Source organism: Lissotriton vulgaris, chromosome 6 (assembly GCF_964263255.1).
Source record: "Lissotriton vulgaris chromosome 6, aLisVul1.2, whole genome shotgun sequence".
Lineage (NCBI taxonomy): Eukaryota > Metazoa > Chordata > Amphibia > Caudata > Salamandridae > Lissotriton > Lissotriton vulgaris.
In genome coordinates, this window is record NC_141694.1 from 1,669,637,780 (window position 1) to 1,669,662,667 (window position 24,888).

Sequence of the window (24,888 nt, forward strand, 5' to 3'; positions counted from 1 at the left end):
CTGAGGCTCTTTTCATGGGAAATGTCCTCCCACATATCCTTCAGTTCTGTCTTTTCTTTTTTGGTGATGTAAGATGTCACATACCGAGCCACAGCCATACAGTTGTCAGCCACAAACTGTATATCCATGTTAGCATTCCACATGGACAAAATCACTGGGTTGTAGTCATTGATGTACTTGGACTCTTCGTTCCTTTTCAAATTGTATGTATTCTTGGGTGATTTCCTCGTCACATTATGTCGCAGCGAGGACATCAAACTGTTCACTCTTCCTTTAGAAATCACCGGTCGTGGAAAGTTGAAACGACATTTGGTGTAGAACTTGTCCTTGTTTCTGAATTTACGACGACAGTACTTTCCACAACGATGGCTTTGGAAACGTAGAACTTGTTCTCTTAGGCTTTTCTTCTCCGTTGCGTTTGGAACAGCACACGTAGAATACTGTTCTATGAAACTCATCACTAAGTCATCCGGATCTGTTCCAAATTTAGGTGCATCCTTGATCCACAACAACATATGTATATGAGGGGCACCTCTTGCTTGGTACTCCTTTCTCCAGAAGAAATCCAACACCTCTCCAAGAGGTGGATTCTTTTTATTTGTGATGAAAGACATCATAGCTTCAAATCTATGATTGAAGTACCTGCATACATTCACTGGATCCAAAGAACACAGTTCTCCAGGTGTCTTGAATTCAATGTTTTCAATATTTCCATTTGCCTCTCGTAGAAATTCAAGTAAGTCTTCCCAGCCATACTCGGCACAGCTCAGAGTGAGGAACCATGTCGGAGTTCCTAAGTTCCTCAACATACATTTTAAATCACCATGACGACGGTACCAGTACTCATTAGTACCACGCTGACACGCCATGAGATTAATTAAGTGAGAATCCAAAATACTGTCTTGGACATTGACTTTATGCATAAAGTCACTTGCCGAGATGTTTCGCATCTGTATACCACTTTTTAAGATGTGGTTCACTGCATATGACAGTCCAGACAGATCGCTTTCAAACAGGAGATGAAACAAATAGGGAATGCATTGACGAAACCTAGCATCTTCTGCATACAATCGTAAAGTCCGGTATTCAGACGCAGGAATTTGACGAGGTCGCTCATCATATCTTCCTCCTTGACCTGTGGGAAATAGCTGTGGGAAACACCGAGCTTCCAAACTTTCCTCCCAAACACTAATGGGACTCCCTTTGGCTTGTTTCATTTGAAACAACTCAATAGCATTCCCCATGACTTCCTTGGAATGCAAAGGATGAACACTATAATGTTCATATATTTCTTCACTATTAGACACCTCTACTTTCTCAATTTGGCCAGCACACAAAACGCTATCCTCTTCATCACTTACTTCCTCTTCTGCAACATATACATTCTTATAGTACTTATTATTTTTTTTCAAATACAATGTTGCCTTTTTGACTTTCCTAACATCCACTAAATCTTGCCATATTTTCTTATTCTTTGTTGGAACCCCATTAACCAAGATAACCAGAGGTTCCTCTTCCACTTTTTCTACTCCAATTGTGTTAATGTTTTTGTTCAAATCTAGAGGCAAATAAACAACTCTTCCCTTTAATCCTCTCTGTAAATCTGCTGGAGGCAACTTCCCTGTCTTGGGCTCCATTCTTACAATAGCCTGAAAGGGATGGATACTTTGAATCAAAATAGATTCATAAGTATTTAAATCCTTCAATTCTGAAGGTATCTCAACCAATTCCAGATTATTATGAACTGCCCTAGCAGGCATCTGGTTTTGATTTAATTTATTACAACAATAAGTACACACACGTTGACCCACTCCCAAATCAAAACAATTTTCTACCATCAAGTATGTGGCAAAATCCTTCCATTCACTATTATTTTCCCTTTCAGTTTTTGCATATAAATCCACTAACTTAGTCTGATTCTTATAATAAGTGCGTCGACAACACACACAAGTGAAATTAGGCCTCTCACTTGATTTCACCTGAAACGTGGCAATTTCTTTCTGAAAATTATCTGAACTAGAAACCTGTATATTATCTTCAACATAACCCTCTACTTCTGGGTCAATTTGAACATTATCATCTCTACTACCAAAGTAACAAAAGTCAATTTCTTCACAAATATTCTTCACATCTATTTCAGAACCATGCAAAAGAGCAGCACATAATTGTTTAAGCATAATTGCTGGACTCTTAGCATAATACAACATTCTCACTAATTTTCTCACTTTATTATGATGCACTGCTAGCATCCTGAAATGATGAAAAACACTCTGGCATACTCTCCTGGAAAGACAAGCCAGTGAATGACCACGCAAACCTGTCATTTGTCTCACTCTGCAAGGATCTAAATCTTGCAACAACTTCATTTTCTGCTTCAAACTTTTCTTATTAAATGTCCGTATAAAATCACAAAGCAAATTGATGGAAACCTGTCGCACACTGCAAATAGAACTACACTTCCAAATGTACACAGGACCCTTAGGACGTCTTACTAAAACCTCATCACTTAGCGCCTCTTCTGTCTCTGTTGTCACAAGTTGTTCTTTTTCAACTGGACAACCATCCTTCACTTCATAAGCTCGACCACTGGTGTCAACTGCAAACACCAAATCATTATCCTGAAAATAACTCTCCTCATTAAAAAATGCCTCACAACTAGAACTATGCATCCATTCTCCGGAAAAAACTTCACAAAAGTTAGTACGATTTACTACTCTCTTCCATCTACTTTTAGTTTTGAAATCAGAAATTACCTTGCTTAGTTTCCTAATTCTATTGATTACCAAAATAAACAACTTTCGCTTAATTTCAAAAGCATGATCAATAATTTTCTCTACATTTTTCTTCTTCTTATAAAATGCCGCTTTCTGTTGGCCTTTTTTTTTAATATTTTTCAATAAATTAACTATTATCCTATTACGGAACATTCGATGTCGAATGTCCCTAAACTGTTGTTTCCTTCTACTATCATGCACAGAGTTATCTCTTCCTCTACCAGTAACATTTTTGATGGGTCTCTCCTTTCCATTTAAATTGCTTTTCTTTTTGAGGACTGAAACATTTTTTGGAGAAATACTTTTTTTATGACAAATATTTCTTAAGAATGATTTCGTGCTCTTACCCGGACCTTTCTTGGTGTTTTGACAAGTATTTGGGGAAGAGGACTGCTGCAATAAAACATCATCCTGCTGTCTTTGACGTTTTCTCGCCTTTCTAGTTCTATTTTTGGTAGGCATTTTCCAAACTATGAAAGAATCTGCAGTTGAATCTGTGGAAAAATGTATTAAAAAATGTTATTAACCACTATTACCAAACAGTAAATGAATAACAGTCATCTAAAACTTAATGCCCTACTAATTATTAACAGTCAGCGATATTCATGCATTTTCCAGCAAATGCTCTTAGCCATGTTATCCACCTTCCATTGGATAACATGGCTAAGAACTGCTCGCAAATGCAAAAAAAAACGGCCGCAATGCATGAATATCGCTGAACAGTCAGCGATATTCATGCATTTTCCAGCAAATGCTCTTAGCCATGTTATCCACTTCCCATTAAATAACATGGCTATGAACTGCTCAGGGCCCCATGAGGAACCCTATCCATTTTAAAAGGAAAACATAACATCAAAGACACTCAAATGCCTTATAAATATGGCCCAAAACAACCTATGAAGCTCTAACAGTACATATCCAGAAATGTAATTGATTTCAAAATTCGTTTTTAAACACAGCATATAAATCAATTGTATACCTGCATTCATGAAGAAATGACTGAAAATGTCCTTGAGACACATGAAAGTGTTTTCTGGAATGCCCTAACACAATTTTTGGGACACTATTAACATGGCTAGGTAACTCCCATAATCAAAATCTAAATTTGCCCAGCGCAATTGGGAGCGTATTTACAAGACACTTGCCCCATGAAGAACACTTTCCATTTAAAAAGGTAAACCACAATGCAAGAATATCGCTGAAAAGTCAGCGATATTCATGCATTTTCCAGCAAATGCTCTTAGCCATGTTATCCACCTTCCATTGGATAACATGGCTAAGAACTGCTTGCAAATGCAAAAAAAAACGGCCGCAATGCATGAATATCGCTGAACAGTCAGCAATATTCAAGCATTTTCCAGCAAATGCTCTTAGCCATGTTATCCACCTTCCATTGGATAACATGGCTAAGAACTGCTCGCAAATGCAAAAAAAAACGGCCGCAATACATGAATATCGCTGAACAGTCAGCGATATTCATGCATTTTCCAGCAAATGCTCTTAGCCATGTTATCCACTTCCCATTAAATAACATGGCTATGAACTGCTCAGGGCCCCATGAGGAACCCTATCCATTTTAAAAGGAAAACATAACATCAAAGACACTCAAATGCCTTATAAATATGGCCCAAAACAACCTATGAAGCTCTAACAGTACATATCCAGAAATGTAATTGATTTCAAAATTCGTTTTTAAACACAGCATATAAATTAATTGTATACCTGCATTCATGAAGAAATGACTGAAAATGTCCTTCAGACACATGAAAGTGTTTTCTGGAATGCCCTAGCACCATTTTTGGGACACTATTAACATGGCTAGGTAACTCCCATAATCAAAATCTAAATTTGCCAAGCGCAAGTGGGAGCGTATTTACAAGACACTTGCCCCATGAAGAACACTTTCCATTTAAAAAGGTAAACATAACATCAAATACACTAAAATGCATTCTAAATATGACCCCAAACAACCTATGAAGCTCTAACAGTACATATCCAGAAATGTAATTGATTTCAAAATTCGTTTTTAAACACAGCATATAAATCAATTGTATACCTGTTTTCAAGAGGAAAGGACTGAAAATGTCCTAGAGACACAGGAAAGCGTTTTCTTGAATGCCCTACCACCATTGTTTGCACATTATTAACATGGCTATGTCACTCCCATAATCAAAATCTAAATTTGCAAAGCACAAGTGGCAGCGTATTTACAAGAAATTTGCACCATGAAGAACGTAAAATAGCATAATAGACACTCAAATGCCTTATAAATATGACCCAAAACAACCTATGAAGCTCTAGCAGTACATATCCAGAAATGTAATTGATTTCTAAATTCGTTTTTAAAAACTACATATCTGTTTCAGCTTACATAACAGACCATGGAATGGGCTCCATGTACCACAATAACTTGTGTTACTGCATGCCAGAATGCTACACCGAATATGCAATTACAATTTCTCAAAGTAACAAAATCTATTTCTATATCACTACAGACAAAGCCACAGTTTAAAAACACAGCTTTCTTCATCATTTTCTCCTTAATTCATACTATTCTCTCTCTAAAATAAATAAATCTTTTCTCACCTTAGCAAATACTTTTTAAGTTTTGAAAACAGTCTCAGAAATACACCAAATTGTCTTCAGCAGAAGAAAAACGATGCACTCCAGAGGCTGCAGCTATTGAAAGCACAGAAAAACAGATATTCATTTCACATATCTCTCATATTAGCCAATCATAACTCTTCCCTCACTTTTTTCAAATCAAAACCCTTCCCCCCTCTGCCCTCTCTGCCTTTTTTCCATAGCAACCACCTCCTGGAAGACCTCTCATGTTTGCAAATTCACACAACAATGTTTCAATTGAACTCTGAACTCTCAGTGCACCTGCGTATCCAGTGCAATCTTTCATTAAATGTTTCTTCCTTGACCATTCAAATTACATCTTTCAAAGAACACATCCATGCACCCTAACTTTCTGTTTTCAGAAATGGAAATGCACCAATCACTGCTAATGATTCATTAGCATTGGAAATCCACAGTTTTTTTTCTTTACAAACTCCTACTGTTTCAACTGCCCTTTCATTACCACACTTCATCTGACTGCAGAACAACCTTCTCCCACCATGTTTAAGGTCTGGATTGTTGGACATAGTTACATCCACTGGGCTCAAAGGTATGCTGAGAACAGAAATTTACACAACCTCAATTTACAGGATGTGGAAATTAAGTGGTTGGGCCAAAGAGGATTAAAATGTCACCAATTGATACCATTGGTGAAAACCTTTATGCATTTGCCAAAACCTGACCTGTTAATAGTGCACTGTGGAGGTAATGATTTGGGCACTTTGACAGGGGTAGGTCTGGAAATGCTTTTAAAGGACACCTTGGAGCAATTAATGGCACTTTTTCCTCAAACTGCTTTGGTATATTCCAATATATGCCAAAGACAGAAATGGAGGTGGTCCAACCAATTTTCTCCACAAATTGAGAAAGCGAGGAAGCATGTAAACAAATCTGTTTCAGCTTTCATGAGAGACCATGGAATGGGCTCTCTGTACAACAATAACTTGCGTTACTACATGCAAGATATCTACAGAGGAGATGGAGTTCACTTCTCAGATGAAGGCAACAGAATTTTCATTCTGAATTTAAGACTGTGCATTGGTACCTACTTATAAGTACCTAAATGTACCATAAACCCAAAAGCTCTTCTCAGAGCTACCCTTCATCTGATCACACACTTTTATTATTTTTTTTCTAACTTTTTTCTGTAATTTTCAACAAACTACGCTCAAAGAGCGCTATCCGGTACGCGAACTGGAAGCTAACCGCGCAAAATTTTTAAAAAAAATGTTTTTTCTTCGCACATATAGTCCTCCTCAGCCACCCTCAGAAAACGTAGGGGGGCAAACTACTTGTACCATGCCCCCTTCTACCCATTCAGAACATTATTTACCCTCCATTTTATACCTTGATGCGACCGAAACACAAAATGGTGGACTCCCGTTACGCTCCTAGTTCGCGGACCGGACCGCTTTCCGGGAAGCGGTCTAAAAAAAAGGTGGGAAAGTGATTCACAGAAAAACGACTAGAGACACTCTCACCAAATATAAATTAGCTCATACTACATAACAATCCCTTTCATTTTCACAAATTTGATTGAAATTTAATTTAGCCATTTAGCCTTTAGACCTCTCCAAATACCGTGAGGTAAATTACTTCACAAAACACATCTGAAGTGTTGGAATTGACAACCAATGAAAATGTTACTTTCATTTTCTACTTTTATTACCTGACATTTGATTGGTTATATACTTGAATATATATAAAGGAAGAGAAGGAAACACAGCCATTTTGACTGCTACTTCTTGTTGTACATTACAATTGAATTATCACTAAACTCTTCAACTTGTTTGTAAAGGTAAGTTGTTATTTTTAAAACTGAAGTATATTGTACACTATAACTTAATATAGTAGACTTTTTCTGCTAGATATACACTATCCCTCTGTACTAGTAATGTATTTAGATAGACTTCTCTGTTATAGTTATGAATGGAGTTGACTTGTCTTGGTTAAATCACATACACTTTTTTATAGTCCTATTTCCACTCTGATACTATACACTGCCCAAAGATAAATTCACTGATAAAAAATGCCTATCTAAAATTATTCCCAACAGTGCCCTATCTCTACTAATATATATTTTTTAATCCAAATTTCAGGCAAAATGGAAGGCGAAAACCAAGTTTCTTTTGAAATGGACCTGCAAGAGAGCAGCCAGGAATTGATTGAACAAATTGACATGGAATTTATGGATGAAAGCTTGGATAATGAACTGCTGCAATGTGTCCAAGCAGTAGATGCCCTCCTTGCAAATGAGGACATTTTACAACCCCACAGCTTGCAAACAATATTTCAAGAAAATAATGACATTTCAGACACTGAAATGTTAGAAAGTTTAATAAATTATGAAAAACAATAAAAATTAAAAAAAAAATTAAAAAAAAGAAAACAAAAACAACAAACAAAACAACAAACAATTAACATTTAGTCTTTGAAAAGTATATCATTCTATTATCCTTAAAGTACGCTGCCTAGAACGCTTTCCGGTTCGCGTACTAGGCGCTCATCGCGAAAAAAAAAAAAAGAAACATTTTTTTTTAACCCTGCTGGGCCCTTTTAAAACCTCCACATAAAACCTAGGGGGTCAGGGAGGATCTACTATGCCCCCTTATGGAAATTTCCCCCTTTGTTTTGGCCTCCTCTTATCTCTCGATCCTACCGAGAGACAAGATGGCGGCCGCACCGGACTGTTTAGAATGTTGACAGACACCGAAGAGCCAATCAGCTTTCCGTGCGCAAAGTTCCGTTACGCGAAAAGTACGCGAACCAGATCGCTGCCCGGAGCGCTGTTACAAAATCCACTGGAGCACATATATTGAGACCTAGCAAAGGCACATCGGCCTAACAGTCCCTACAATTTTGCCAAGTTTCGTGCAAATCCATTCAGCCGTTCGAGCTAAAAGTGAGTCCAACCGCCCTATGGAAAACTCAATGTTAAAAACGCGTTTTGGGACCCCCCTTTTTTCTCAACCCCCCCTTGACGACCCCCCCCCAAATTTCCTGGAGCTGCTCAGAAACAAAATGTGCCATTTTCCTGAAAATTTCAGCCAATTCCGTCCACAAACGCCAAAGTTATTAGGCATAGAATTTTCAGAAATCCCATAGGGAAAAAATCCTAACTATATATACCTACTGGCGACCGCCAGTAGGTAATATATATATATATATATATCAGGAATCCACGCTTATTCAGGTACAGACCACACCGTAGGTTCAAAGTGAAAAGTGCTTCATTCTTCCATCATGGCATCATGACTTGTTTCGACCGGGTAAACCCGGTCTTGATCACATGATATATTCAAAAACAAACGGTCTATTATCTGTGCGCACTTTGCTTAGCTGGTGCTCGTGTCGAGGTCAGACCATACCTCGCAGTTAATTGCTTCATCAAAAGATTGCACTGCACTCCAGAAGTCGTGTGGGTTTAAAGGAGCTTTTAATAAAGCATAGTTCCTCCGACCATTACCACCACCAAACGTCTCGACCAAGAGATGGTCTTTGTCACTGTTATGTATGTTTGTATGCGCGGCGTGCTTCACGGTCCAGTAATCAATTAAGTCTGCACAAATCACTATTTACGTTTAAAGCCCCAAAAACTCCAGCACACGGGCATATTATTCCATAGTGCCTTAATACTTGGACAAGATGCCTAGTAATGCATTTTGGTCTCAAACAGACCTTCGTCAAACTAAAAGTGTAATATGGCATGAGCAGTAAAAATAAACAAAGTGCTTAGTACAATTCATTGATGGTAAACATACAGTTGTTTTGTATGAAGTTCATGACGAAAACCGACTAATGTTGCTGCTGCACCTGTTTAGATGTCGGTCGATTGTTCTATTTATTTCACAAATGTACGCTAGAAATAATTATCTTCCGAATAAACTGTTCACCTAACAAACTCATGTCATTAAGTGAAAAATGCATTGTTATTGAATTCGGGAATCCACATTTCTCGTAAGAAATGAATACAGAGAAACTTATTTTCAAAAAGAAAAAATGTAATCCGTGTTATTTAGTCGTACCTTATTATGTAATCGCATTGGCCTTTTGCCTACTTGGGTGTAACCTTGCTCGTAACCGAATGTTCGGGCTAATGGGGGTCCAAAAATACAGACTGAGGTACAATGACTAACGAACGCTGGTTACATTTGTTTATTTTGAAAATACTTAGCTCTGTATTCAACTCAGTCTAAAGGTGGCTAGTTTTCCCAAGGACGTAGAGGATACTGGCATTTAGAATATCCATGGGAACTGAATTAAAGAGCCAATGGAAACTGATAAACTATCAGTCTGAATGTATCATAGAGAAGAGTATGCCATGCACTGGTTCTCAAGCTGCCTCTGGGAAACTCTTCCATTGAAAAATAATGAACTACAGAGATGATAAGCCACGTTGCTACATTCATCAAAAGGATTCTAATCAGCTCTTAAGTTACTTTACCCTCTTGTCATGGGCTTTTCCAGTTATGAATTAAAACCTGTAGTTTGAAAATGTTTCAACATGGTTCTTCTGGGCGTTAATGTTGTCCGTAGGTATGAATCCTAGATGACGTTCAGATTGTGGCCTTGCTTACTAACAGCAGACAGTCAGGATCCAATAGCCTATAACCAAATGATGCACACAGTTCCCCAGGGAGTAGTTAGTATAACGGGGTGGTCTCTCTTCCTCTCTCTAAATAAAGGTATAAACAAGGGTCAGGGAAAGGTGTCCCTTGTCGGAACTAGGGATGCCTCACACAACTTACTAGCTTCATGGCTATTGTCATTTTGCCAGATGGTTGTCTCGTTTCATCATCGGCTTCCTGCTCCAGCGTCAGGCCGGCGCTGCAATGCCTGACGGGTAGCACGTAGTGCTACACTTTTGTGGAGTTCTTTTGTTCCTTGGCCGTTGATTGAGTGTGTGTGAAGGGCCCAAGTGGTGAAGTAGTGAGCGTGAGGGGATGTGTGTTAAAAAAGGTTAGTATAGTCTACTCCGATAACTTTATTCATGTAGCTAACTACCTTGTTAAAATAGGTGAAGGGAGGGGTACCGGGACCCAAAAGCTATGGGGATTGGTCCCCTTCAACCCTCGCCTATGAACAGGTCAACATGTTTCATGCCCTATTGGCAATTCTTCAGGACCTAGGTTGTGCTCATAAACTTATAGTGAGCCCACTGTGGGCTAGGGAGTGTGGAATATACAACCTGGGGGGTCAAAGACCGGAGCAGGAGGAGTTCCTGCGTAGGAATCCACCCTAAAGGGAGAAAAATAAAGTAATGAATGTTCTCCGCAGACTTATACATATCGAAAGTCAATGTTGTATATAAGTATAGAGACCCTAGACCCCTAGTGTGGAGCGCTGATTTTCACCCACCCGGGATATGTGAATTAATAATTAGATGGAGAGAGACAAGAAAGGAATTCTTAACATCTATAAAGAATTAAAAGATGGCTAGATTCGGCCGTATTGGGTTTCCAACAAATATTTCATGACTCATACATATGTCAGATTATATTGGTTGGTGCTATGAGGAATGAGACGCCATATGAGCTCTAAGAAAAGGTTAGGGGGGGGGAGATAAAAGTACTTATCATTGGTGGTCTTACCCTCAGTATCTGGTGCTGGTCCCCACAGACTGTTCTCGTGGGACCTGCGCTGTAAGGTAAGTATCTGTAAAAGATAAGTGGGGGAAGAGGGTGAGGGGGGGAGAGAGACGGAGGGAAAGTGATTTTAGGAGAGCGTTTGCAACTCCTCAGGGACGAACAATTCTGTGCTGCGGGCGGACACGACCAACAATACCACTGTGGTCTTGCCCACCACCGTCGGCACCAGTAAAAACATACCACTCAGGTCAAGCTGCAGCCCGAGTGGAGACCCAGTGGATATTGATCGGCCCCCCACAACAACCACAGCGCATTCTCATGCGTGAACTGTCGTTCACCTTGTACGGAAGGTACCCCCTGTGTCTCGGTGTCGGAGGTACAGGGCTGAAAAACTGAGGTAGCCATCGAGAATAGCCACCGCGGTGGTCGGGGACCTGAGGGCTCCACGAGTCCTACACCAGCGCCACCAACCCGGGTGAGGGCAGTCTCCTGGAACCTCTGGGTGGCGGATAAACAAGACCCAGAGGGCCTCGTCCGAAGGTCCATTGGGCCCGGATAGTATCAGGGACTTAAGCCTTTCACATCGAACCCCCTTACCTTTGCAGCGCGAGGACTCTACCTCTCTACACCTAATCCCACACACCGACGTGGCTCGGCACGTAGAAAAGTTGGCCTTCTTCTGTTGTGTCAGGCGCCGTTAAATGTCCGTCCTCGAGGCCGTAATTAGGGGGCGTGTACCGCTTTTGGTTGCTTGGCAACGCGGCCAAGCAGGGCCGGAGGTCTGGTGCGAAGTAATGACGTATATGCGTCGGCGCTTCAGACTAACGCGCCATCTTGGAGGGGGGGTCAGAAAACCTTTAGAGTATTCGTATTTTTAGTTTTGTCCCTCATATCGAGCGTTTTGGAATGGAAAAAGTAGCGTGGTAATTTGACGTTTGATCCGTAACAATGGCAGGATCGGTCATATTGATCTTTATGATCAGGCCGTAATTAGGGGGCGAGTACCGCTATTGGTTACTTGGCAAACCGGCCAAGCAGGTCCGGAGACCTGGTGCTTGGTAATGACGTGTATGCGTCGGCGCTTCAGGTTAACGCGCCATCTTGGAGTGGGGTAAGGAACCCTTAAGAGTGCCTGTATTATTAGTTTTGTCCCTCATATCGAGCGTTTTAGAACGGAAAAAGTAGCGTGGTGGTCTGACGTTTAGTCCATAACAATGGCAGGTCTGGTCATATTTATCGTTATGATCAGGGGGTAGGAGCTGACCGATGGGTGATAGAATTATGTCGGGACCAAAGGTGTTGGGAGTCGTTATGTTCGAGTGGCAAGTACATCTCTAGGTGCATCATAGCTGCAATGCAGGAATCCAAGGTAGGGCAGCGTATCTTGGTGTGTAACAACAATACTACTATGTTGGAGTAATCGGGTGACAAAATCACGTAAGGACCAAAAGTGTTGGGTGTCGTTATGCTGAGTGGCACGCTCATCTCTAGAAGTATCAAAGCTGCAATGCAGGAACCTAAAGCAGGGCAGCGTATCAAGGAGTATCATAAAATCTTGGAGGTAATAAAGTCGGTATGTGCTGTCAGTGTGTAGAGACAGTGACATACAGGTACACTGACTATGGGTATGGTCGGCATTGAGACAGGGAGATATGTCATTCTAGTTTAAGTTTATTTAGTTAGCATATTCAAGGGGACGGAGTCATTCAGTCCCTCAGTGTCTAAATGCAAGCGGTGTACCCATCTCTGTTCAATTCTATATAGGGCCTGTTGGTTTGATGAGGGATGCCATTCCAAGACCACCCACTGCATGTCCTCTGCGGCGTGGCCTTGTTGCTTGCAATGCTCATAAAGCCGGGTATGGGTCTTGGTGCAGCGGATATTGCTGTTGTGTTCCATAATGCGTACCTTGACCGTGCGTGTCTTCATTCCAATATACTTCAACCCACAGGGGCAGGTCAGCATATAGATGCACTTGCTGCTATTACAGTTCGTGTGTCTGTTCAGGTGCCATGTGAAGGTGTCCGAGAGTTGGACTGATTTTGTTTGTGTAGTTTGAGGACAGACAACACAATTGACACACCGAAAATGTCCCACGACTGGGGGTAAGTCCCAGAGTGTGTTCTGAGAACGGGTGCTCGTTTTCCTCGGTCGGGTATGAACCAATTGGTCCTTAAGATTCGTGGTTCTTCTGAAGGCAAACCGAGGGCGGGGAATGTCCAAATTCACCGAATTCAAAATACCCCAGTGGGTGTTCACTGTTTTTTTGATGAAACAGGAATTTTTGGTGTATGACGTTACGCAGGTAATGATATCCTCTTTCTCCTTTGTGTGGGTTTCAAGGAGAGATTCTCTGTTATTGTTGAGTGCTCTCTTCACCGATTGTTTCAGTAATCTTGTCGGGTAACCTCTCTCCTGAAGTTTATGTTGCAAGATGTTCGCCTCCCGTTGGTAGTCAGTAGTCGAGGTACAATTCCTGCGAAGTCTGAGAAATTGGCCAAACGGTAGGTTATCTCTCAGTGCCCTGGTGTGATGGCTGTTGTAGAGCAGGAGGCTGTTTCTGTCAGTCTCTTTTTTGTAGAGGGTAGTGGAGATTCCTGTCGGGCCCAGCATGATTGTGAGGTCCAGGAAAGGTATTGAATTTTCAGCGATGGTCCCTGTGAATTTCAGGAATGGATCCTGGAGGTTGATCCATGTGACGAAGGCATTGCAGCTGGTCCGGTCTCCTTTCCAAAAAATCAGGATATCGTCAATTTAACGACGCCATAGGGTGAGGTTCTCAAGGAATGGGTTGTGTTCTGGAGATTAGATGAAATATTTCTCAAAGGCGGCCATGTATATACAGGCCACGCTCGGCGCGAAGGTTGAACCTATAGACGTTCCACAGATCTGATGGTATAGTTGTGACTCGTATTTAAAGAAATTCTCCGTGAGGGCTATGTTAGCTAATTCCATGATAAAGGAGATCGGGGTGGGGGATGTCCATTCTTCCAACCTCAGGGTGGATTCCACTGCCTCTAAGGTTGCCTGTTGGGGGATGTTCGTGATCCAATAGCCGCCTAGAAGCTTCTGTGCTCCAGATCACTACAGTTGTCTCAGTACAAAGGAGTTTGACGTCAGGCTGCACGTTTGTTGAGACGTGGACTAGCACATGTCTGGGTAGTTGGGAGATCAAGGTCTCTTCCTATGTAATGTCTCTGCTTTTTGCATTTTAAGCTTCTTGTCTTTACTAAGAAGATGTTGATGTTTCCTAATTGCTGTAAACACTTCAACTTTGTCATAACACTATAGGACTGTCACCTTCAGTGAGACAGCTTTGTTGTGTCTGTAGGCAATGTATAGTTGGACTTGCAGATGATAGTCTTGCTGCAGGCTTTTCTATCAACAGGAATTCTTGATCGGGAATGCAGTTTATGCTATATCGATCTATATTCTGAATAGATCTATCTTTACAAGATGCATGCCATATCCTAAAAGGGCATTACTTTCAAATTTGATGTCTTTACATCATATATCCATTTTCAGGCTTGGTGAGAACCATTGCCAGTCTCCAAGAAAATAAGTCAAGGAAGCAAAAGCACTGCCCCCTAAGTTATTCTTGGAAAAGGTGGGCATTCCAGTGACCGATGGCCTGATGTTAAATAATGATAAACTAAAGCTGGTACTTGAATGGATATGTAATAGTTGGAAACCATCAAATTCCTGCTTTGCTGCAGATTTAACCAAAATCTGTTGTAGGATTAAAAACTGTGCTCCAACGCTGCAGTTCTTGTAGTATGCTGCCAACATACTTTTTTTTTATGCTGTACGATAGTTGAATTAAATTGTCAGGGCTCGGTTTTAATCCATAGGACAGCCATCATCCGTGGTTTTGTATTCCACCTCTTTGCACAGGTGCTGAAAGATTGCTATGATCATTGAGCAAAACACCCAGACCTTGGCTGCAGTTTACTTATCCAGGACAAGTTTAGGATGGCAAATGTAAAGCACCAAATGCGATTTGATTCAAAACAACTTCTAATTTTTCGTATTGAGACCCCAGAATACACCAGTCTTGGACATTCTGTGGGTCAGTCATTTGGGAAGGTACATTGACATTGTCAATAATCTTGAATAGTTTAAATACACGGTCTAAAAACTACTCTAAAAAGATTGGGCCCAAGGAGCCACACTTGTCAGACTCCATTTTTCATACTAAATGTATTTGTAAAGTACATCTTAGGCCAGCTAAGAAGTAACATTCATACCTTTCTCAACTTATGTGTTGCCTACGCAGTACACATTGGCTTTCGGTGTGACGAGTTCCAATGGCGATGACCAGATTGTTGCTCATTTATAGTTTGAGCAGGTCGCTGTTAAACCAAAGACCAATCATGCCAGTGGTTGTTTTTGTCATCACTTTGCTGTGATGGAAACGTAGATACTGGCAACTGTAGGCAACACCTTCTAGTCATTGTGAGTATGTTACAGTAAGGCACTCTAAAGAGGTCCAAACGATGATTGAAGGGTAAATTAAGTATTTATTAAGGTATAGGATCCCATCCACAGGATAGCTGTCATAAGTAGAAAGATCCAATCACCTTCCAGAAATACAAGATAGGAATTTAAACGAGTATGAAATTTGTATAGAGATGCTAGACAAGCATTACCTTCCAAAGGTATCTACTATTTTAGAGAGATATCATTTTGGTCGCATGTTAAAACTTGAAGAGGAAAGCATAGAGAATTATATAACTGCGTTGAGAAAATTAGCATCATCTTGTATGTTTGCTGCCTCGATTGATGAAAGAATAAGGGATCAATTCATGCTGGGGTGCAGCATTGAACGTGTTAGAGAAGAGTTATGGCAGAAAGATGAGCCTGACTTAGATTATGTGATTACCATAGCAAAAAGAATTGAACATTCTATTAAATGTGTAGAGGTTATAAAAAAAATGGTGAAAGCAAAGACAAAAGTGCTGTTAATCTTATTAAGACCTCGAATATAACAAAGGAGAATACTAGCCAGAAAAGTAGTATGAGGGATGTAACCAGTAACAAATCTCTCAATGGTAAACCAGATAAGAAATTTGATTTTGCACAAGTGAAATGCTTTAGATGTGGCAAAATGGGACATTTTGCAAACGACAGGCAATGTCCTGGGTGGAAAACCACTTGTAGCAAGTGCAAGAGAAAGGGACATTTCACTATTGCTTGCAAGGGGAGGGAGTACAAAGGAAAAGTTAATGAGATTTTCTATGATTTTGATGAGACAAGTGAATGTGATGAAAATGTTGACTGTGGTCAAGTTTTAGTCCAAGTAGTTTTTGGTCCTCAACCAAAGAACTGTCCTACTGATGAAATTTTGGTTAATGGTCATTCCATTAAGGTGTTATTTGATTCAGGTGCCAAAATCACCATTGTGGCAAAAGAATTTTATCTCAAGTATTTACGGGGAAATATTAAGATGTTTCATCCGGATATTAAACCACTTGCTTACGGTAGGAAACCTATAGAGCTTTTAGGGTACTTCTAGGAAACCTTGATTACAAAGGAAGACTTACTAACTCGAAAGTTTACATTTCACAAAGAGGAGACAACATTTTGAGTTGGTTTGATCAAAAAGATTTAGGAGTAATGTTAGATCCCAATTCCTCTCCCCCCATCATCTTGAAAGATTTTCCTTTTGTTAATACCAATGCTGTCAATGTAAATCAAAACTCTGATGAGTCCTTTTCAGATAAATTGAAAAAAGATTTTCCTAATGTTTTTACTGAAAAGTTGGGTTGTTTGAAGAACTAAAATCACCACATTAAGTTGAAGAAGGATGCCGTACCTATTTGTTGTAAGGTACATAGTGTTCCCATTGCTGTTAGAAATCCCTGTAAGAGAAATAAAATGTTGTCTGCTTCATTCTTGAAACCTATACAAGTTATCAAAGTTTTGGGTAATGCGATCAAAACAGCTGATCATCGCATTTGGAACTTGAACAGGGTTGTGGTGATCAAAAAGGACTTGGTTGATAATTCTAAGTTTCCTGTGTCCAGTTCTTCACCCGCAGGTACCTCGTCACATCGTGCTGTCATTGATCCTGTCATTGCCAGGAGATCTTCAAGGATTACTCGTGTACCTACTCATTTAAATGATTTTGTAAAATAATTGTTTTCTGTATTTTGCAGCATGCCACAGGCACACACTCTCCTTCTAAGTTCTTGTTGTTTTGATTATATTGTAGTTTCTTAGGGAGAAAAAGAAAGACGAGAACTACAGTATGATTACAGGAAAGAAAATCAAGATGAAAATAAAGAAGACTAAAGAGGACAAAGAGGTAAATCCCATGTAGAAAATGTAATTAAAATACCAATCGGAATGTTTTGAACGGTTAGAGCTAGTTTATTGAGAGCTAGTAGCTTGGTCTGGGACATGTTTGTTAGGATTGTCAGTTTGAAAAGGTCATTAATCCACCAGTTTGAAAAGGTCATTAATCCACCAATCTATTTTTTTCCCCCTCTTCCATTTTCTTTGCAGCACATTTGGTTTAGCGCCTTATGACACTAATTCCTCTCCCTTGAGCCACTGTTTTTTTAATCAAACATTTCACTCGAAAATTTCAGAACTTTGTGAGATTGCAAAACATGTTTACTGCCTACCTCGTTTTGGCGATCCCAATATAAATCTGATTCAAGATGTTTTAGATTTTTCATTTTTACCAGTCAAAAGTAATGTATTATGTATTATTCTTGAAAAGCAATACATTTTCTTCTACATCAGTCTAGTTTGAATGGCACTCCGATATGGTGCCTTATCTAATATTTTTCTATTTTGAGACACATACAGGTGCATTAATGTCCTCTCTACCATACACCACAAATAGAAGGATGGCTGTTTAAGTAACCACAGTGATGACTTTGCTTGGTGTGCACATTGCCTTACTCTGCCAATTATTAATTATTTTGTTCTTCGTAAAGCGTGTCCTTTACTGGAGGTCCGTCTTTTTGGTTTGCAGGCTAACAGAATTGCAAGGGAAGTGTAGTTAAAAGCTGTCACCTTTTGCGGGGCTTGCACTTGTCGCTGTGGTTCAAACTGTGGTCTCACACCATTCATCACTGAGCTTAGTCCTTCCTAAGAGAATAATTGCTACATATGAACTTACAGGGTCTCCAAATCTTGAAGTATCCCCGTTTTAAGGGATCGTTTTGAAAAATTGCCACTCTGAAGGGACATCCCACACTTTTTGCGTTTCTCCTACTCTTTGTGCTGACCTCTTTCATTGGCCTTGGGACTCTGTGCACTTTACCACTGCCAATCAGTGCTAAAGTGCATGAGCTTCTTCCCATAACATGTGTGTGATTGGTGTATACCTGATTAACATATTTAATTTACTTACAAGTCAGTTGTAAGGTGGTATACTATATACCCAGGGCCAGTAAATTAAATGCTACAAGTGGGCTGCAGCACTGGTTGTGCCACCCACAGAAGTAACCTTTCAAACATGTCTCAGGACAGCCACTGCAGTGCCTGTATGTGCAGTTTACTGCCACTTCGACTAGGCATTTAAAACTACTTGCCAAGCCTTAAACTCCTGTTTTATTACATATACGTCACCCCTAAGTAAGCCTAACGGCAGGACGCTATGTAAGTAACAGGTAGGACATGTACCTGTATGTTTTGCAAGTGCTGGTAGCGACAAGCAGCATGTTTCGTTTTTTTTTACTACTGTGCGGCCTACCCCTCTCATAGACCAGCATTGGGAATTCCTAAATACACTTTTAAGCTGTAATTCCTGATCACAGAGGAGAAGCTTTTCCATATGCCATATGTTTGGAATGGTAATACTAAATCCTCCTTACTGCTGAAGTTGGATCTAGCATTCCTGTTTTAAGAAATGCCACTTTTAGAAAGTGGATACTTCTCTTTACTTGATGCTCTTTGTGCCTGACAGCCTGTCTCCTTTACACTTCTGGGTTGGATGACAGCTGCACTTTGTGCATTCCCTGTAGACAGCTACTAACACAGGAAAGTGAGGCTCATCTGCATTCTGAGCACTCATCTGCATTCTGATGGGTATTCCTGGGCAAGGAGGAATGGGAGAAACAGGCACTTATACTTCCGTATGTAGTATCCTGTCCACACACAAAGCACTGATTTAACCCCCAGGTTTAGCCTGGCAGGCAGGACTGGGTTGAAAGGCATCCTTGTGCACATCACAGAGATCATTTGATGTCACCCACTACATCAATGGCACTTTTGAGTGTAAGTAATGGGTCTCTGACCCCATAAAAACTAACACTTCTTGATCTTGAACTGAACTGTCAGAAAGACAAAGTGCTGCTTAAAGGACTCACCTGGACTGCTTTTCTGGAAAGACTGCTTTTCTGCTTGTTGCCCTGCTGCTTGCTGCTCCCCGACTCTGCTGGAAGGACTTCGCCTTCCCTCCAAGTGGTCTCCAAGGGCTTGCTGGCTTGCCTCCTGTTTTCTGAAGTCTCAGGGACACAAAAGACTTCCTGCAATTCTGCTGGTGCTTCTGCGAGTCCTATCCTTGCTTGGGATGCCCCTACAAGCTCTGGGCCTCAGAAGTGGGTTCTGCAGCTGTTTTCATCAAAACCCGACGCATTACATCGACTGTATGAGAGATTCCGTGGCATCGCCGTTAGACTCCAACGCATAGGCAGCCTGATGACTGCGGTTCTACAGCCTGAGCAGCTCGGCTTCAACGGAGCCCGACTCCGACACTGGACCCCCTTTCCGTGGCTCGACGATGACGTAGTAGACTCTCAACATTGAAAAAAGCTTCATCCCAGGTATTTCTTCAGCGGAACCTGTCGTGGTTTTGTAGGCAGCCATCGAAGATTGCAGTCAGCCTGAACTTTGGATTTGCAGCGGTCCTTCGCAACCTCAAGTAACCTTTTGACCACTTATGACTTCTAATCACTAGTTTTGGTTTATTCTTTAAAAATTCAAATCTCGACTTTAATTAATTGAATTTTTGTCATTTTGGTCCAATTTGGCCTCGGATAAATATTCTCTATTTTTATAAACCTGTGTGTAGTCTTTTTGTGGCATATCCATTGTGTTACTGTGTGTGCTGCAAAAATACTTTACACATTGCCTTTGTAGATCAGCCTGACTGCTCTGTGCCAAGCTCCCAGAGGGTGAGCTCTGGCTGTCTTATTGTGTATGTAGCTTACCCTGACACGAGTGGTGGTTCCTGCCTGGCATGGGTACATTCCTCAGCCAACCAGGGATTCCATTTCTAACAGAACAGTATCACCTAAGAGTAAATTGGGAGATTTATTTATGTTAATGTTCTTTTTCCCTTACAAGACATTGACCCTTTTCTTTGCATATTAATGACACACTATATTGTACGTTGGCACAGTGTTCTTTTTTTATTTCAATGTGTTTTTCATGTTCTTGTTCAGTAGGTTTTTGATCTGGATTCAAAGTACCTCAGTTTTGTCACGAAACTGGCGAACCTTGAGTTTACAAAGTTGTGACAGCATCAGTGTATGTTAGTTGTACCATTGCTACATTCTAATGACTATGTTGCTGTTGTGTGATGTTTCGCTTTAAGAAGTATTCCAGTGTTCCTGATCTATTATTGATCACCGACATTATTGTGTGTGCATAGTCAGGGTACTAAATATATTAGTGCGTTGTGCTGTATTACCGTTTTATTGTATATTTGGGTTGTGCGTACTTTTTACTATTTGACTACAAATCACACTGTACTGTAAGCTGATCCTGACATCGTCGGGTGCAGTATTAAGAAGGTAAAGCATTCCCTTTCATTCTGGGAGTTCTGCACCTCCAAATGGTTTTTTATGCTGTGATTCTTTACAAATTCAGAATGTTTTGTGTTCAAGCATTTCTCCTGTCCATAAAAATGTGTCGATATGAACACGTCTTTTGCAGTGGTTGTCGATTTGAAGTTTTTCAACAAGATTAAATGTTTGTAGGAGAAATACACGATATATAATGTGTATTTTGTTCTTGATATCTCTGCAGAGGGACAGAAACCGAGCTCAGCTCCTGGATTTCCTAAACTCTTCCTTATGAAGCAGGTTTAACAATGAAGTGAAGCCGCTGTTAATCTCTCAGTGAGGTGTGTATGGAAAATAAGCAATGCCGGGAAGACTTGAGCGCTTTTCCACAAATGTCTGCGTTAACCGATGCATTGGCAATCTTATGGAGCTGTAAGAACACCTGATACCCTGACTACTTCTTCAATGAGGACTGGTGTGAGATCCTTACCATTGCAGCATTATACAATAACATGTAAATGACTATGCTGTATGAAATGTAAGGCTTGCCGTTAGCACTCTTATCTGGGGTCTCGGGAAAGGTACTTGAGGCATATCTTTATTGGAAAAAGACTTTTGTACAATGATACCTGCATATGTGCTTTTATATGTTACGGAACTGAAGACCAAGTCTACTGATTTTAAAGGAACCTGTTTCTTGCAAACAAAATGTTAAAAACAAATGGGATAAGTTGGCTTATGTTCCGTTTCTTTTATGTCTGTGACTTTCCACAGAAATGTAGATGAAATCGTTGTCTTGGCCCTTTATTTTACATCCGTTTTGAACTTTGGTTAAAAGCATTCGCTGGGTCTTTATTTAGATTTTTCAAGATAATCCAATATTGAAAAATAGATGTAAAAATATTTACTTAAAAATTCTTGTATTTTTTATTCTAAATAAATTCCTTAGAAAACAATGTTTCCCAGTTTTATACAAATTAGCCCATGATCTTTTTGCAAATGATGTGTGTTTAGACTTTGCTTTTGTTGGTAAGCAACATTTAGAGGTATGCATTGTTGCATGATCACAGTTGTGTTGCAGGGATGGTGGCTCACTGTGATGGCTTGGATTTGACACTACGGTGATAGGTTAAAATCTTAGCAGGTCCATTCCTTCTCTCATCTGCCTCAGGTCCATAAAGTGAATTAGGCAACAGTATATATCTTCAACCTCTCAATAGGACCAAGGTGCCACTTGTGAACATTCATGCTACAAAAGTTCCTGCTTATAATACAGCAGGGCCACTGGAATTATCTGAATCTATGGCAACGGTATTTTACGCATGATTAGGAATTTGCTGCATTTGCCACGTAAATAATCATCCCCTGCATAACTTTCAGATTTCACATAAAAAATGTTTCTAGCACAAACAGATCAAAAGCTACTAAAAGAAGTGTCAACACATGGTTCCACGCAACGGCAGACCCTTTGCAATGGTTCGCTGACGATCTTTGAGTTGCTGTTTGCTGTAATCAAGGTATTAAACTGGTACAAATGATTAGCAACTTTGCCAAGATAGTATTAATAGATGATGAAATATCAAATTAACATAATAATGATGTTCTAGATTGTGCTGTATTTTGTTGCATGATTTGACTTTTTTTGCCATATAATTTGGTCAATTCTGCTACATAATTTGGCCATCCAGTGCTACATAATTTTAGTGGCCTTGATAATAAAGTGCATTTGTCTCATTACGTCTGCCGACGCTTCAGAACCTATAAAATTCCTTATGCACTCTCAACTTTCTGCTGGGTTGTTCGTGGGAGGATTTGGTATTAGGTTCTCCAGGAGTATTCGCCTCAGCAGAAAACATACACTTGTGGTACAGAGGAACTCGTAACCATTGTCAGCCCGAGTATACCCGCGGCAGGGGCTTTAGCTGAAACTCAATCTCACCTGCTATGAGAACAAGCCCCTAGTTTGAAGATTTCAACAGTGAAATGAAAAGTCTGCTGTTTCTAGCGACGCTTCCCAATGTGATCTAGAACTCTGAAACCGCTTTGACAAGATCTGAGGATGGATGGCTCTGTTATGGGCTCTCACATGAATGATGGCTTTGTCTGGCTTACTCTCCCCCTATTCTGATGTGTATCCCATTCTGCTGTCTGCTTTTCTCCCACCGAACCTGCTATTTACCATATGTATACCTTTTAAATGCTTCATAACTTGGTTTTAAATTAATTATCCTGGATCTCTGTATCTCTTTATAGAGGATGTAAACTCGGTTTAGTCAATATTTACAACTTGTAAAACAGCATAAGTATTATGTGATATGTCATGTAAAAAGAGAGGGTTATGGTGCAGAAGCGTCCCGCCGTTCTTGTGCCCTTTATTGCTCAGGTATTAATGTAGCAGATCTTTGATCACACTGCTCATTTGGTCCTTGGGAGATGCTGTCTCACAGCTGCAGTACCAGCGCTGACACTGCCTTCACCCCTGATTTATGAAGAACCTCAAGGGGATCCTGGGGCTCTAGTAGAGAGAGTAGCTCTCTACATCTCTCTGCATGTTTTCAATGTGAATGGCTCCAATCTCTTAGCCACAAAATAAGTCAAAATGCTGGGATTTACGAATGACCCTGCCGTTTCATTCATCCGACTAACTAACAAGTGTGCCAAAGCTGCGAACTACCATCTTCGTATGTTAAAGAAAATAAGGCACCTAATGCCCATCATCAGCTATAGTCGCCAGAACCTGCTCTTGCCATCTTAAGATTATACTTTGGGAATGACTTAATGACCAGAATCCCATATTAAATCTTGACTCCAGTCAAAATCGTAATACTCTTAACTGCTAGATTGGTGAGCAAAGCTAGAAAATCTGTCCACATTACTCTTATACTTCATGCCCTTCACGGTCTTCCTTTTCAAGCTAGAATTTCCTACAAATTCTGCATTCTCAATTACAAGTTACTACTTGAAACAGCCCACTATACTTAGCGGAACTCCTGATCGTCTCAAGCAGACCAGACCAGCAAAGCAAGTGACACCAACTTCTCGCTGAATGACATTGTCTCCACATTCCCCAGGCAGGCAAATGAATGTTCATATGGTCTACATTAGCACAAACACAACAGCATAACTCAGGAGTGGTGGAGGCAGGGTCTGCCAATTGAAATGGTAATGTACACTACTACTAAACAATCGTGTCAAACCTTGTAGGAAATTGTTAGCCCCTGCTGTAAAACCGCAAACCAGCCTCTGTAATTACAAAAAGAAACAGTACATTTCAAACCATAAGCACATAATTGCTAGCTACAAGTAAAAACAAATCATCACAATTTTTATTTTAAGATGCACACAACTAAATTAAGACCTAATGGTGCTGCCCTTGCTTCTTAACAGAGCACGCTTACTGGATATGCACCCCTGACCCCCTCGAATTTCTCGCTCATTGTCTCCTTTAACCCGAGCCTCAAATAATGAGCTGCTCTTGTCCCCAAAGATTTGACTAAAATTCAAATGCTTTTCATATTTTCTGCGTGTCATATTATTAATAGGCCTCCCTTGTGCTCTCTGGATTTCAAATCTTTTGGCTCTTTTGACTTATTTACATGGCAGGTGCCACCGGGTTAGAACTGGCAGAGCTTTTATTTCGAACAGTGCACGCGCCTTTTCTGACTTCCGTGGTCTGTAAGCGCATATCTCTTGCTTTGCTCTTGACTCAGATATTTAAATCAACTTCACAAGGGAACAAGAACCCTGGCCTGCTCGTCTTTTGCATCCATTTCACTGGTGACCAAATGCTGCAGCTCCACTTCTAATGGGGCCATCAATGTGTAGCCACCTTCTTTCTTGAGACAGGAGCAAAGTTGGAGAAATCTTTTTATTTCTAACATTTCATCACACATTATGTTTGTGCTGCACAGTACATCACAAATTGACTGTGTGAGGTGTTTTAAAGTTTGTCTAACCATAAGATTTTGTACTGGAAGGCTGCCTTTCTAATACAAAATTTATGCTAGACAGCACACACACACACACACCTTTGAGCGATGATAGCATTGTGATTGGTCTGAGCGCTGTGGTTTGGTGCTCAGACAGGCAGTGGGAGCCGGTGCATATTTCCCACCAGGCTGTGCATTACAGCTTGGTGGAGAACATGCAAAGTACGCA

At 40.4% G+C, this 24,888-nt stretch overlaps 1 protein-coding gene across 2 annotated transcripts in view; it reads left to right on the plus strand.

Annotated features, from left to right (window-relative positions):
• The window catches only part of LOC147709286 (uncharacterized), a 173,999-nt gene extending 152,313 nt beyond the window's left edge, over positions 1-21,686 (plus strand). For both annotated transcript variants that reach the window (XM_086927842.1, XM_086927841.1), the window contains 2 exons: positions 17,202-17,294; positions 20,975-21,686. In XM_086927842.1, the coding sequence (XP_086783968.1) occupies positions 17,202-17,294; positions 20,975-21,025 (144 nt within the window). In that variant the 3' untranslated portion in view covers positions 21,026-21,686. The remainder of the gene's footprint in view (positions 1-17,201; positions 17,295-20,974) is intronic.
• Positions 21,687-24,888: the final 3,202 nt, after the last annotated feature.